The sequence below is a fragment of the Morone saxatilis genome, unplaced genomic scaffold, assembly GCF_004916995.1.
Source record: "Morone saxatilis isolate NCDOM2014 unplaced genomic scaffold, NCSU_SB_2.0 Contig14, whole genome shotgun sequence".
Classification (NCBI taxonomy): domain Eukaryota; kingdom Metazoa; phylum Chordata; class Actinopteri; family Moronidae; genus Morone; species Morone saxatilis.
In genome coordinates, this window is record NW_023339696.1 from 11490852 (window position 1) to 11505373 (window position 14522).

Sequence of the window (14522 nt, forward strand, 5' to 3'; positions counted from 1 at the left end):
TTGCCCATTCTGTCTGCCTATGAGTCAAAAACCTAAACATAAAAATCATTTGGGGATGGAGTCTGCAAGGACTGATTAGGATTAGATTTACCTGCACAACAACCAAACATATCCTGATTCCTCCAGTCCCCCCGGCTGCCCTGACATTTCATGAGCTGCCCATCATGAATTAGATTTGAATCTCTCCAGCTTTGTCAGAGACTCTAAAATACCATGTGGATAGGAGAAATAGATGAAGCTGATAGACAATGTCCTCCCTCCACATCCTCTCTGTCTATCATCCTCTCGCCCACCATCGTTTTTCCCCTCTTTTCTCTTTTTCTCAGTCGAGCTCACAAAGCACCTGGTCACACACACACACACCTGCAAGGCCCCGAGAGTCCCTCAATCCAAACCCAGTGAGGTGATTGCGTAAAACACTCTGACGTTGTTGGAGTTTTGTGCACAACCCTGAGAGTTTCTCATGGTAATCTGAAGAGCTGATTAATCATTAAAGGTCTAAAAAGGCCTCACAGAGGTTGGAAATTGTGACCGATTAGTACCATCCAGTGCAGAGGTGTTTCTATCTACGTTGTATAAGTTAGAACTCTTGTTGCATGTTGCATGCTGTGAATATGGGTGTGTAGCAGAAATTAAGCAGGGAGATGACATCTTTGCTTCCAGAAAGTAGTGCTGAGTATGACTTCTTCGCAGCAAGAATGTCTGACAGACAGGCAGGAGCTAAAATAGTGGAGTTTCATCCTTATTAACCAGCAAACAGTTGCACAGTGAGGTAGCTGAAACAGTAGATACCTACAGAAATAAATAATCACTTGAGAAAATACAAAATATATAAAATCACTGAAATAATCTAATGAATAGTTTAAAAGTAAAAGATTGGACACCACTCTCGTGTTTACATGTTAAATTTAAAGTTGCAGCCAGCAGACAGTTAGCGTAGCTTAGCATAAAGACTGGAAATCCACATTTCAGAAAGATACAACATGTGAATTAGTGAGCTTTAAGAGGTGCTGATTTTACCCATTTCCAGTCTTTATGCTAAGCTAAGCACCCTATTTACTGTACAAACATCGAACTTATGCCAAGAAAACATATGTGTGTATATGTTGTATATGTATACTATTCCTTTCCTTTTCCTTTTATTTTTTATTTTTATTTCTTTCTTTCTTATCTTTTTTTTTTGCATTATGAAATAAAAAGAGTGACACAAAAAGCAGTCTGGAAAAAATGGCATTTTGAAACAAAAGCTTTTCATAATAATTATGTCAGGCAAAAATAAATAATATATTATCAATAATTTTTACCTGTGTTTATCCATATGGTTACTTATTTCATAATGTATTTATTTATTTAATTAAGAACACTATTTCTTCTTTCCCCCTTCCTCCTCCAGATTGCCTCCTGGACTTTTCTAATCTTTAACTGAGCGCTGGAAGCTCCCCCCGCTGTCACCATGAGCGCGTGCGGCAGGAAGGCCCTGACATTGCTGAGCAGTGTCTTTGCAATCAGCAGCCTGGGGCTACTGGGAGTGGCAGTCAGCACCGACTACTGGTTGTACCTGGAGGAGGGCGTTATTATGCCTCTGAACCAGAGCACTGACATCAAGACCTCGCTGCACTCCGGCCTCTGGAGAGTCTGCTTCCTGGCCGGTCAGTAACCAGTCTAAGGGTGTTTTTTCATTTGATTTATTTGACATTTCAAAATATATATACCATGTCAAACACTATGACACATAAATATTAATCAGGATAACACAAAAAGTTGTGTATGGATCAGTTTCTCGGTGCTCCTGCGACATGAGGGTGTAAATCAGGACTGTGGTACAGATACATGTCATGGTGTTAGGTTTTAGGAGTGGAAGGGTCCTACTTTTCATTTGTACTGTGCAGCATCTAAATGTAGCAGCTGCAGGGAGCTCATCCTGTCACACTGACACATCGTCACTGCATCAGCTTTGACACATGATGACATTCACAATTACTTCATCAGTGTGTGTGTGTGTGTGTGTGTGAGAGAGAGAGAGCGAGAGATGCTGAAGTGATAATATTGAGAATGTGACTCACACTTATGATATAAAAAAAGTTGATGGAAATCAGGACGTCAGGGTTTAAAGGAAGGAAATCTTTTGTGAATACATTTAAATACAGGAAATCCATTTTACATCCAGGATTTATTAAAATGTAGAAAGAAACATACCTTATTTGGTCTTGATCTATTATGTACATTAGAAATAATATTGCCTACATGATGCATGTTGTCATTTAGCCCAGATTTGTTTAGGGGGAAATGTGATTTTTACAGGGTTTATGTTGCCAGGAAACCAGCGGAGACTTCAGGAAGTTAATGGTCCTGTCCAATTTTTTGTGCAGATTAAACAAATTAGACAACATGTTAATTAATGAGCCTTAAAGGCAGATTTTGTTACCCTAAGACAGAGCCAGGCTAGCAGTTTCCCCCTGTTTTCAGACTTTAAGCTAACCGGTTGCTCTCTCCAGCTAAATATTATTGTTCAGACGTAAGAATGACATCAACCTCTAGCTCTTTCCCAAAATGTCAAACTATTTCTTCAATGTTCAGTAAATAAAAGTTTAATTAGGTGTTTTGGCTCACTGGATTCTAGCCTTTATATCTGTTTCATTTCTTACAAACAGTCAATATTGTAACGTTTTTGCCTGCTGTACGTCTGCCAGTCTCTAATATCTCCTTCCCAATGTCCCTCTGAGTCCTGCAGTTGTCTCAGCGTGTTTCCACCTTTTACCCTCACCTGACCTCCACACTAACCTGCACACCTGCTCCCAGTTCCCTCATCAGCTCCACTGTATACATACCTGCCCTTTAGCCATTGTTACCTGCCATATCATCTATTGTGCCATCCCAGCTATAGACTTTCAGCTTTTCTTTGGTCTTTTTGTTCCTGTCTGCCCTGAGATGACCCCATGCCTGCCTTCTCTGACTTCTTGTCTCCCTGTTTTTGGCCTTTTGATGCAGTAAACTTTACTTTTGCCTCATCTGTTTTGTCTATAAGTTGTGTATTTGAAAAGGGATGCTGGATAACTGTCCCTAAACTCAGTCTCAGCATTTTTGTCTCTGATTTCTTCAGGCGAAGAGTCCGGCCGCTGCTTTACCATCGCGTACATCATGCCCATGAATGTCCAGTTGTCGTCAGAGTCCACAGTAAACGTGCTCAGTGAGTAACAACTCCAAACTCCAGCAGCAGCAGGTTCAGGTTTAATAACTCAAGGTTTCTCCTTGAGGTTGTTCACATAAACAGCCGGGGGTATTTTTATGGCAAAAACTTGTTTTCCGATAAGGTTGTGCTCAGAAATCATCTGTATGTAGGCAGACAGATGAGTCTGAGTCATCTGAACCCTCATGTTGATGCCCCGCTCTTCTCCAGAATACTTATTACCTTTTCACAGACAATTCGCCTCACAAGTCCTTCAGTGTTTCTCAGTGTGGAAGCTTCACCGGAGGATAAATCCGCTCTAGTGAGTCTGTGTAATAAGCTCTAATATTGTACTCCATTCACGGACAAATCTGGCAAAGGAGCACATGACAATCAAGTGTCTATATTTTGTCTTTATTTCATGATTTATTGTCCCCAATTCCTTCACAACCGTTTAATATGTTGTTTAGCCTGGACAGCTGCTGTATAAGTGATATAGATCAACAAAACATTCCTCAGTTTCACTTTTAGATTCAAAGTTCATCCGTTTTAAAGTTTCTTTCTGCAAACATAAATAATTACTTTGTTGTCATTATGAGTGGCCACTTTGTTGTATATCTTGGGATTAAACAGCAGCTTTCCCCCTCTCCTCAGAGATGATCCGATCAGCCACTCCGTTCCCTCTGGTCAGCCTCTTCTTCATGTTCATCGGCTTTGTCCTTAACAACATCGGGCATGTTAGGCCTCACCGCACCATCCTGGCGTTTGTCTCTGGCATCTTCTTCATCCTCTCGGGTACGCTCTTGTGTATGTTTCTGTCTTCTCTTCTTGTTTTTGTCCGACTCTGGATGTGATATTTATGTCTCTGTCTCTCAGGTCTGGCTCTTGTGGTGGGTCTGGTGCTGTACATCTCCAGTATAAATGATGAAATGCTGAACCGGACTAGGAGCAGTGAGGCCTATTTTACCTATAAGTACGGCTGGTCCTTTGCCTTCGCTGCCATCTCCTTCCTGCTCACTGAGGTGAGCAACTGACTAGCTACTAACTGACTTATAACAGTATTTATAACAAAAATGAAAAATCTCGAGTGTAACAATACAACAAATTCAACCTTGCTTCGCATAAAAATGTACTCATGTCCTGGACTTTTACTGTAGCAGGAACTAATGACACTTAAAGTAGAGTGCATTCAATTTTCTCAGTTTCCTTCATATTTTAAGACGTCCACATTATTAGTTACACATGTACAGTCTAATGAAATCAATACAATTGTTCTGCCATAAAGTCTACTTTTATGATGCCTAATGTTCAAGTGTTTTGTTTGTTTAGTTTTTTGATGCTGTTGTTTTAGCACTGAGGTCATAGTTAATGGTTGTATTGTGCTCCACTGTATTATGTTACAGTTACAGAGAAAAAAATACATTTTAAAATACATTTAAAAACAAAGAACAATATTCTACCACTTCATGAGTCTCATAACACCTCTCTGGTCTCCAGTGAAACCATAGCTAATCCTACAGTTGCCAGTTCATTATAATGTAGTGAACAAAGAAATGCTTTAGGTGGAAATGTCGCCATTATTTTGTCTTTAAAGCTGAAAGGGGGACAACATCAAGTGCTGCCTTTCAGCTGCGCATATAGTCCAGAAGCTTCTGCCAGAATTTGCTGAATGAAAGCCAAGTTTTTCTTTAAAAACACACATTTTTGATGCTAAAAGTCTCGGTTTCCATTTTCTTTTTATTACATTGTTCTGTTGCCTTATAGAATATGTAATGTATCTTATGGATATTTCTTCTCTCTTGTCTTTATTTCCTATTTGAATTAAGTTACATTACTATAATATAGCGATACTTGGATTAGGTTACTGACTACATTACAGGTAACATGTAATTAATAATTGTATTGGATTACATTTTCAAAGTAACCCTCCCAACCCTGATTAGATTGTTAATAATAATTAATAGCAATAATAATTGCTAAATTGCTAATAAAGTTCTGTGTCTGCCTTCATGTAGTAGACTCAGAATCGTTAGTGTTCAATGCCCTCCAGTGGTCACAGAGGGAAACTGCAACACTTATGTTACATCAATGGCTTATACACACTGTTAATATCAGTATAATTGTTATAAAAATCAACATTTACAACTAATTATTAATATAATTAGTACAAATAATAACTGTAACATCAGTATTGGTAATTAATACTAAAATAAGCTGTTTTAATAACAATTTGCTGGTGTGGAGACCAGTCTACCAGCTTCATACCACCCTTAAGGTATTTAATTTATTTATGTTTAAACTGCTAGAGAGGTGGCTGTATAAATTGCATTGTTTCTTTTACCTGAAACACTTTCACTCATTATCCTTTCATATATGCAGAGTGCAGGCGTCATGTCCGTCTACCTGTTCATGAAGCGCTACACAGCAGAGGAGATCTACCAGCCTCGTCACCCCAGTTTCTACCGCCCTCGCCTCAGCAACTGCTCCGACCACTCGGGCCAGTTCCTCCACCCAGAGGCCTGGTCACGTGGGCGAAGTCCCTCTGATATCTCAAGTGAAGCTTCACTCCAGATGAGCACCAGCTACCCCGCTCTCCTCAAATGCCCTGACTACGATCAGGTCTCGTCTTCACCCTGCTGAGGGGTCGGCAGCCACATCAGAGGACACCTACATGTGACTAAAGGGTCATTGGAGGATCACATAGGGGCACAAGGCCTACTGAGTTTTCTTTCAAAAAAAAGATACAACTTAGATATTTTAACCGTGAGTTTGATGTTTTTCTGGGAGAAAACTATGTGCAGCTTTGACTGTGGTTTAAGGACTTTGGAAATATGTCCTTCTGAGCCACTTGTGGCTTTCTGTAGGATCAGAGATGCTTTTTGGGGAAATTGTTGTTGTAGCAGAACCTACGTTTTTAATAGGTGCCGGAAAAGTTTGAAGATTTTAGAAAAAAAACAGTTATGGTGTTATTCTCTCTGCAAAGGTCTCAGAGTTCTGATTTCTGGTACACGACCTTTGAACTTTATCTGGAAAAAGGTTCTGGTTTAATTGTTTCTGTGCATTTTACCCTCCAGTGCCTCATAGCTGTTTCTCTGTGTGGATATCCTGGCTTCCTCATTTTAAATGTTTCTTATGCTTTCTGACCTTTTTGTTCTAACTGTGGCAGTGTTGATGTATCACGTCATTCTGCAGAAGTCCACCAGAAATCAAACATTAGACAGACCTAACCTGTCCCCCCAAGAGCAGAACCCCACAGAGCAAAGACTGCCATCTGTGATGCAATGAAAGGAGGATGCATTCCCACTATTACAACCATCAAACAGCACTGGAAGAAAGGAAACAGGCTCAAGAAATCCTGTCGAGCCTGCTGACGTGTTGTTGGTTTTGCTTGCCGTTTTGTCTCTGACATCTTGACTGTAAGAAGAGTATTTCCCCTGTGATGATCGTAGCAGTAAGACATGATGAAAATGTTAATTTTCCTGTGTCAACAAAAGAGGACTTTTCTGGTCTTGGGAGAGACAAGAAAGACATGGACACATCCAGACTAAACTAGCTGAGATCACGCACTGGCTTTATATAGATTTTTCTATAATGTGTACAGACTGTTGGGTATTATATGAATTCATGGTAAGAGTTGATGTAAAGATGGTGTTATTCTAAATGTCGGTCTTAATGAGAAGTCATCTGTAAAATAAAGGTGTCATCAAACCAAACAGCCTGTAGTTTGTTTTATTTCCCATACAGTAATTCTACATTCCTCCACTAGGAGGCAGTGTTTGATTGTTTTTGTTTTGTTTTACAGCTTTTCTCTTTTGCTTTGGTCCAATAAAAATCCTGCTTTTCAAAACACAAATCCACATCATGAACTGTCACACAGAATTCAGATTGTCTAAGTTCATCTCCAGTGATGACTTGAATTAGTCTTGGTGGTCAAAATAAATTATACTATAATAATCTCAGATGTGGGAAGTGCATTGGCACAAAACTGAAAAACTGAAAAGAGGACTGTTTATCTGAGTTCATGAAAAATTTACTTTTTACACTCTGACACACGTTGAATCAGTATATATTATTAGTTACACATGTACAAATTCAATCCAATGTAACTGCTCTTCCACAACATCTGTCTTTATGAAGCTTTACAGTGTTTGGTGACAGTGTTGGAAATGTGTAAATTCATTTATATGTTCATTACTGAGGTCATAGTTAAAGGTGTTGTTGTACTGGACTTGAGAGGTGTTTCTATTTGTTTTGTCCTACTTGTCCTCCTGCAGATTAGAAACACCTCTGAATATAATGCAGTCCAGGAAAACACCATCAGTACTAGAACCTAATTAAATTAACACCTCTTCGACAGCGTCACACAACAGGAATGTTATAGGATCATAAAAACTTTATGGCAGAACAGTTGTTTTTGTTTGCATTATGTTTTATAAAGTGAGCAGTGTGTTTTGAGTGAACGACTGTTTTGTGCTAATTAAATTACATGGTGGTTGTACTGAAAAACTGAAACATTTTTCTGAAAATGTGCTGAAGTAATCGAAAAAAAACTGTAATTCTACCAGGCTGCCTTTACTAGCTTTGACCTTAGACCCTAGCCCTTACAATAATCCTTCTCTGATCATTAAAGTCCCCCTAAAGTCCCCCAAAATATGTTTTTATTCTTGTTCCTACAGTTGGATGTTCAAGCTTCACTGTGCAGTGCTGGTCCAGTATGCAACTTACACAACTACATCTTGTGTCCAGCAGGAAAACTATAGCAATGAAATAAACATATTGTTGACTGTTTAAGGATTTTATGTCTTTTTAAGAATGTTAATGTGGAAATTTTACTTTTGTGTGGAAAAAATACACATTACTGTTCCAAGCAGACTATTTCTATGTATGTGTGAATACATGTGTGGAGGGGATCTTTAAATGAATGTTGCTTGCAATCATCATCTTCTTATTATATTATTATCACTATTACTGACTCTATGACTTTAGTAGCAAATACCAGTAGAGGGCGCTCTCTCCCCACTCATCCTGTGCTACATTTTCTCTCCCACTCAGATGTCTCTCAGGGACTAAACATGTTTTCCTTTTACCTTTCCTGTTCTACTTCCTGTTTATCTGACCAGATTGAATTAAACACCATTGCTCTGCATGATACAGAACGACATGATTTACATTCAGAGAGCTTGTCACGGCACCTCATGAGAGATATCTGTATAATTAATTAATGATATATCATTACTTATGCAAATATGTAGGTCAAGATGAGCATCAATAATAAATACACCATACATCTGCTGTAAGCTTTATGTATACTTTATATAGATACACGTAATGTACAACGTGACCAATAGCTTTTACAGAGAATATAAAAGTTAATGTAACTATAAGCCCACACAGGGCGGTAGAAGATAATATTCTGCCCTGACCACAAGGCTTTCATTTTATTTTACAATCACATAGAAAACTACTGGTGTTTATAGTTTTTGACATCATCATCAATGATAGTATCATCATCATCATCATCATCATCATCATCATCATCATCATCACTGATATTACTTCACTATAATCATTGTCATTAACATCAAACATAATTTTCACTATAATCTTTATCATCGTAAAATACAACCATCTCTCGCACTCATTAATAATGGCTTTTTAACAGCATCATCATAGTTATTGACCAATATCATCATCATCACCATCATCATCACCATGTGTTTTCTTATGATTATGTTTAAGGCTTTTGTAAAGAAGACCCCAAACTTCAGCTGATGCAAACGTCTGCCTGTAGGCTCAAACAAGTTACACAGAGTGTGCATACTACAACAAAGAGACCAGAAACCTATACATTGTATATACATACATAACTTAAGCATACATTGTTTAACATTTACAGGTAGTATTAAACCATTTCACAAATGAAAATAAATACAAAATGATAGTCGGTTATATTTATATACTTTTAAAGAGGAACACAAAAAGCAAGCAAGGATCTTTAGGATTACAAACCAAATGCAAACAGGATCACAACAATACATCGACCTTCACTGACATAGGTCATAGACAAGAAAACAAAAGCTTAATCAGACTGGTACCCTATATTGGGCCATTGCACAGCCATAAATAAAACCTACCAAGACTGAAAAGACTTTCTCAAGGGAAAGAGCTTTTTTTAAAGTGGAAATCCTTAAGATTTGAATATAATTAAATCCTGTTTTGATACTATTTATGGTCAGCGTTTTATCTGCAATTGCTAATTAATGTATTTAAACTCTGTAAATACCGCTTTTAATATTAGTTTAGATTGGTAATGGCGGAGTCCGCTATTCTCCTGCTGGCTAGGAAGGAAACAATGCATGCATGTAATCCTGCTTCACTGTAATTAATTATATCTCATGGACATGGGCCTCATTGTTTATTGTTCAATCTCAGTTGTATCTTAGGAGTATAAAGTTACTGCTAATGCAAACATTTCACATTAAAAGTGTTCAACTGCAAAACATGGGGTGGCTTTTATTGTGAAGAAATCAATTGAAATGCATTTTATTTGTCACTAAAGTTAGTGCTAACTGACATCATTCATCAATAATATATGTGTACAAAACCAGAGGCAAATTTTTGGCTTTTTTTTTGTCCTACTCCTCAGCAAGGTAACCAACTACACTTTGCACTGCCGTGACTACTTGTGCCATGCCGCTTGAAATCAGATAATGTTTGCAATAATGTGACAACAATGTGAGTTTGTTTGCCTGCACTGTAAACGGATACACCAGCTGCTCTCCTGTTGCATTTCTGATAAAGTGGCTGCTCAAGGAGCGTTTGCTGTAGCATTAAACCACACCCGCTGTTACCACCATTAAACACAGGTGTCACTAAATCAACCAGGACTGAAATCTTAAGGATTACAACTCTAAATCCAAAAAGCAAGTTTAATCTCAAGCTTCTGCAAAAGCTAATTTTCTACTCAACTAAAATAAAAAAGTATGCACATTTCAAAATTCTCTGCTCCGCACAAATAGATGAAATCAGCCCAGCTGACTCAAGACTGTAATGCTTTGTTAGGAACCTAAATGTAAGCCAGCGCTGTTTTCTGAGGTTACTCTGAGCAGGGCTTCAGCCATGGCACCTGTAGAGAAGAATTCAGCACCAGAGTGAGATGACGACATGGTCCAGGTGAGGTTACACTGCACTGGTCTGCCCACCACCTCGCAAAATGTGTCCATCTGTCTCCTCTTCCCACCCTCCTTCCTTTAAACGCCTCTTATTCACCCACACATTGTGTGCCCTGTATAGATGACCATGCATCTGAACTCTGATTTTGAATTACCACTTTTTCATAAAGCACAGTGGAGGGAACGCTTGTATGACTTATGCACCCATACTGTAGATGCTGTGTGCACTGATAGCATGCACACTGCTGCATACACACACATACACATACACACACACACACACACACACACACAAAAACACAAACATATTGGTCTATAATAACCCACATGCATGCATGTGCACCTGAAACATGGCAGTTTTGCTTTAGGGAGACCTAGAAACATGGTACGACCATGAGAGGGGGAGGTAGGGGGTGTGTATGAGATGGAGGAGAAACAAACTGGCTGGTTGGTTGCTCATGTGCTGCTCCATGCAAGTCCATATATCTGAGTCTCCTGCAGCTCTGCTGTCTCCTCAGTAGTGTGTGATGTCTCCCCAGCAAGTGCACATGACTTGTAAACAGTCCAGGGAAGAAACTGAGGTTTGTCTTCAAGGGCGAAGTCATTTATGTAGTGAAGCAGCTTCGCAGTGGGTGGTTTATGTGTTCACGAACTGAAGGGGAGAAAGATGGAGGCGGTGGAGGTCGAGAAGATTGTCCCTCTTCACTTCTTGTTGGCGATGCGTCTCTTCCTGGTGGCCAGCATGTCGTAGAAGGGATCTCTGCTAATGCTGGCCCTGGAGAAGAAGCCAATCAAAGGACAGCGATGAAATAAATAATAAGGCCACATGAGAGGAGGGTCTCAAGCATCTTTGATATGGAAATGTAGGCACATTTATACAAACCCCTGCCTAACTAGATCAAAAAAAGAACAAAGTTTGTGCAGTGACCTAGTTTGGTTTCCATGGTTTCTGCCCCCCCCCCCAAGTTGGTACTCTGGTTTTTTGGAACCTCCTCCAGAACTCTGCCAAGCTCGTAGTAAAACATACAATCACACACTCTCCCTCCCGCAGTTCTGCAGGTTTATAGGTCTGAAGGAGGGCAAACAATGGTGCTCAAGATTATAGACTCCTCGCGTTCTCCCGCTCCCCTTTTTTAGAGCGATGGCAAAGCAGCGCACAATGAGAGCAAGTGAGTCAGAAGCCATTTGGGCTCTACTGAGGAGCCCGGTTTCACGGCTGCTAAATCCTGTTAGCACCAGCACAAAGCAAGAAGAGGCTCAACCCCCCACTGCGGATATCTCTGATTCCCTTTACAACGCCACGCGCTGAAGAATGAGTGTGTCTATGATGACTATCCCGCTCTTTCATACTGCACATTGTCATCTTGCACAACCCAATTTCATGAAACAAAAACTCCATTGTACAGTGATCAAATCCGAACAAGGCTGCCATGGCTAATGTGACATTTCCTCCGTTTCTGTCCTTAAAAATATGTAAAAACCTAATGTATTTAATGGAATGGGAAATATAACATAGAAAAACACACACTTTCACCAATAAGAAACAACAGCCCACATTCTCCATTCGCCCAGTTGGGGCACCATCATCTGGGTCTGTGTGTTTGTGACTCAAGATAGAGCGTTTCCTCTGTGATCATCTCTACTTCAGAAGAGGAAGAAAATCATCATTTCCATAAAACGCCTTTTTATCTCCCCAGACCCCAAGTCCTCTTGGACCCCTCTGGTTAAGCGCAAGCTGTGGCTCGTTAGCCCCCATGGCTGCGGATGCGTCAGCCCAGTTTGGAGCTGGCTCTCCTGGATAGGTTTGCTGGGTTTTCTGGCTCACCCCTGGGGTGCTATAAGCAGTGACTAATCCTCCATCATTTCCCCAGTGAATACACTTTGAGAGTATGAAGAGAGGGGGAGGAGGAGGAGGAGGGGGATTGCACTGTATTACAGTACACAAGTGTTCTGTTCTGCTGAGCCAACTCTCTTTGACATTGCACCATCTCCTATGCAGGCGATTACAGAGCAACATTATGAAAGAAACGTTATCATTACTGAGAGCTATGTATGGTATCTGACAGAAAGAAACCACACTTTTGCTGTCTGTTTTTCTATTTATATCAATACTGTAATGATATACTCAGTATAGGCTCTTCCACATTGTTCTTATAGTCTATTCGTATAGATTTTGGTACTAGTCAAGGTGGCAAAATGTATATTTCAATTATGTAGAAAAGGTAGGTTTATGTCTGTATTATATATTTAGTATGACAGCTCATGAAGTCAACCACCCACGACAAGAAAATTGACTTTTAACACTTTAAGGACCTTTATGAAAGAAGTAGTTGGAAATGTTGGGAAATGCATTCATTCACTCTTTTGCTGAGAGTTGGATGAGAGGATTGAATAAATCCTCTTTCCCACTTCTCACAAGGACCAGTGTGTACCCATCTTACACTCGCTTCTCACACGTCCTCTCGACCTCGCACGCCTAACTGACCGTACGCAGTCATCCAGTCATGTAAAGTTATAACATGGTGTCAGAAGTTGGTCCAGTTTGTCACTTTGCCAGAGTTGACACTGAAGTCTTACTAATGTTAAAAAATAAATGTTGTCGCCAAGCGCAGTAACTTGTCATGTCATAGTGAGGTTGTCAGGCAACATGTGGAAACTTCAGATGAAAAAACCCCTCTCAGCTAAAATTGAATAAAAACTAATGCTTAGATTGTCTCTGTGAGGAGTCTTACTTGATGGATTTAATCCACTCCTCTTTCTCTTCCGGCGTGGGCGCTGATATCCTGTACACCACGTGGTTGCCCTCAACAACACGCCCATCTGCCTCCGTCTTGCAGGCTTTGATCACCTGACCCTTGTGATTGGGGTTGTAGAGCTCAAAACAGTTCTGGAGAACGGACAAAGAGCAGAACATCAATAATGTGCTACTGTGAGAAGATTAGATTTAAACATCCAAAAAAACACTGTAGCAGAGAAGAAAAGATACTTCATGTATGATCTAAAGGGTGAGGTCTCTAATGATGAGGCAACACTTACAGGTTTCCTGGGCTCCTCCACCTCCCTGATGCTGAGATTCTCCAGTGGGATGATCCCACGAGGCTCCTTGTCCTAAAGGAGAAAGGGATGAGAAGGGGAAACATGAGATGCGGGAGAAAAACAACCAAGCGAAGCAAACAAGAACAAATTCAGATCAGAAGAAAAATGGCAAGAAAAAGCAAGACTAAGAAAGCGGTGCATCTAAGAATCATATAAGACAAAGACGAAAAGGGGATGAACAGAAAGAGAAAGGAAAGAGGAGATTAAAGTAGTTGTAAGTGAAGAAGGGAAGAGTGGATAAAATCCTCTGTGACGTGTTTTGCTAGCATGGAAATAAACCTTGCCCCCCCCCCCCCTCATCCTCGCTGCTCTTTAACAGAGCAGATAATGTGTGGAGCAGTCAGACCAGAGGACGGGACATAATGATAGTGTCCTGAACGATAATACCAGGGTATACAGAGGACAGTGCTGATGTAGCAGCTCGCAGGGACACAGAGGCACTGATGAAAATCTTCAATGATGCACATACAAACAAAGTGATACGGATACACAAACACAATCACATGTGGACAGAAACATATACAGACGAATGAACACTCTTTACTGCTAAACAAAATCAAGCCTTTTTTCGTGGTAACACAAGTGCCACTGTGCTGGGGAATAATTAATGACAACCGATGACCATTGAAGCATTTTCTAAACAGCAGCCACAGTAGCCACAAGTGGAAATTAAACATTACATTTCCCAAGATTCAGCTTTAAAGATCATTATGTGACCTGAATATGAAAATATTTATCTGCAACATTCAGCTGTAGCACAAGTCAACATTAGCACGGTGTAGCTAGAGAAATGTGAAAGTTTGAATAAGTGTACTGAATTGAGCGTTACTTATTAATTCAACTTTAATTTGTAAGATAATATGTGACTTATTTCTTCATTAAAAAATGTCACAGTCTAGCTTTAAAATTAAGTTTAAAAAATGAATATTAAACAATTTCTGTTTAGCAGTGTATTGTTTCTGGAAAGTGCAAATAAAACAATACATAAAACAACAGGCTGTTGTCTACTCCTACTTCTAATTTTGTTATTTCACCCTCACACTCCGAAATGTGTTATGTGTTATAATCCCAAATCCAGTCCACCCGAA

General features: G+C 39.8%; 2 protein-coding genes across 2 annotated transcripts in view; one reads left to right on the plus strand and one right to left on the minus strand.

The window, feature by feature from the left end:
• The first annotated feature begins 1453 nt into the window (after positions 1-1453).
• cacng5b (calcium channel, voltage-dependent, gamma subunit 5b) lies at positions 1454-5821 on the plus strand. Its single transcript, XM_035655464.1, has 5 exons — positions 1454-1649; positions 3101-3187; positions 3821-3961; positions 4043-4188; positions 5546-5821. The coding sequence occupies exons 1-5, from the start codon at positions 1454-1456 to the stop codon at positions 5804-5806; spliced, it is 831 nt and encodes a 276-aa protein (XP_035511357.1). The 3' UTR covers positions 5807-5821.
• A 2639-nt stretch (positions 5822-8460) lies between these two features.
• The window catches only part of LOC118322982 (cytohesin-3-like), a 37048-nt gene continuing 30986 nt past the window's right edge, over positions 8461-14522 (minus strand). Inside the window, 3 exon segments of the mRNA XM_035654872.1 lie at positions 8461-11113; positions 13071-13225; positions 13375-13446. Of these exon segments, the coding sequence (XP_035510765.1) occupies positions 11041-11113; positions 13071-13225; positions 13375-13446 (300 nt within the window). The 3' untranslated portion in view covers positions 8461-11040.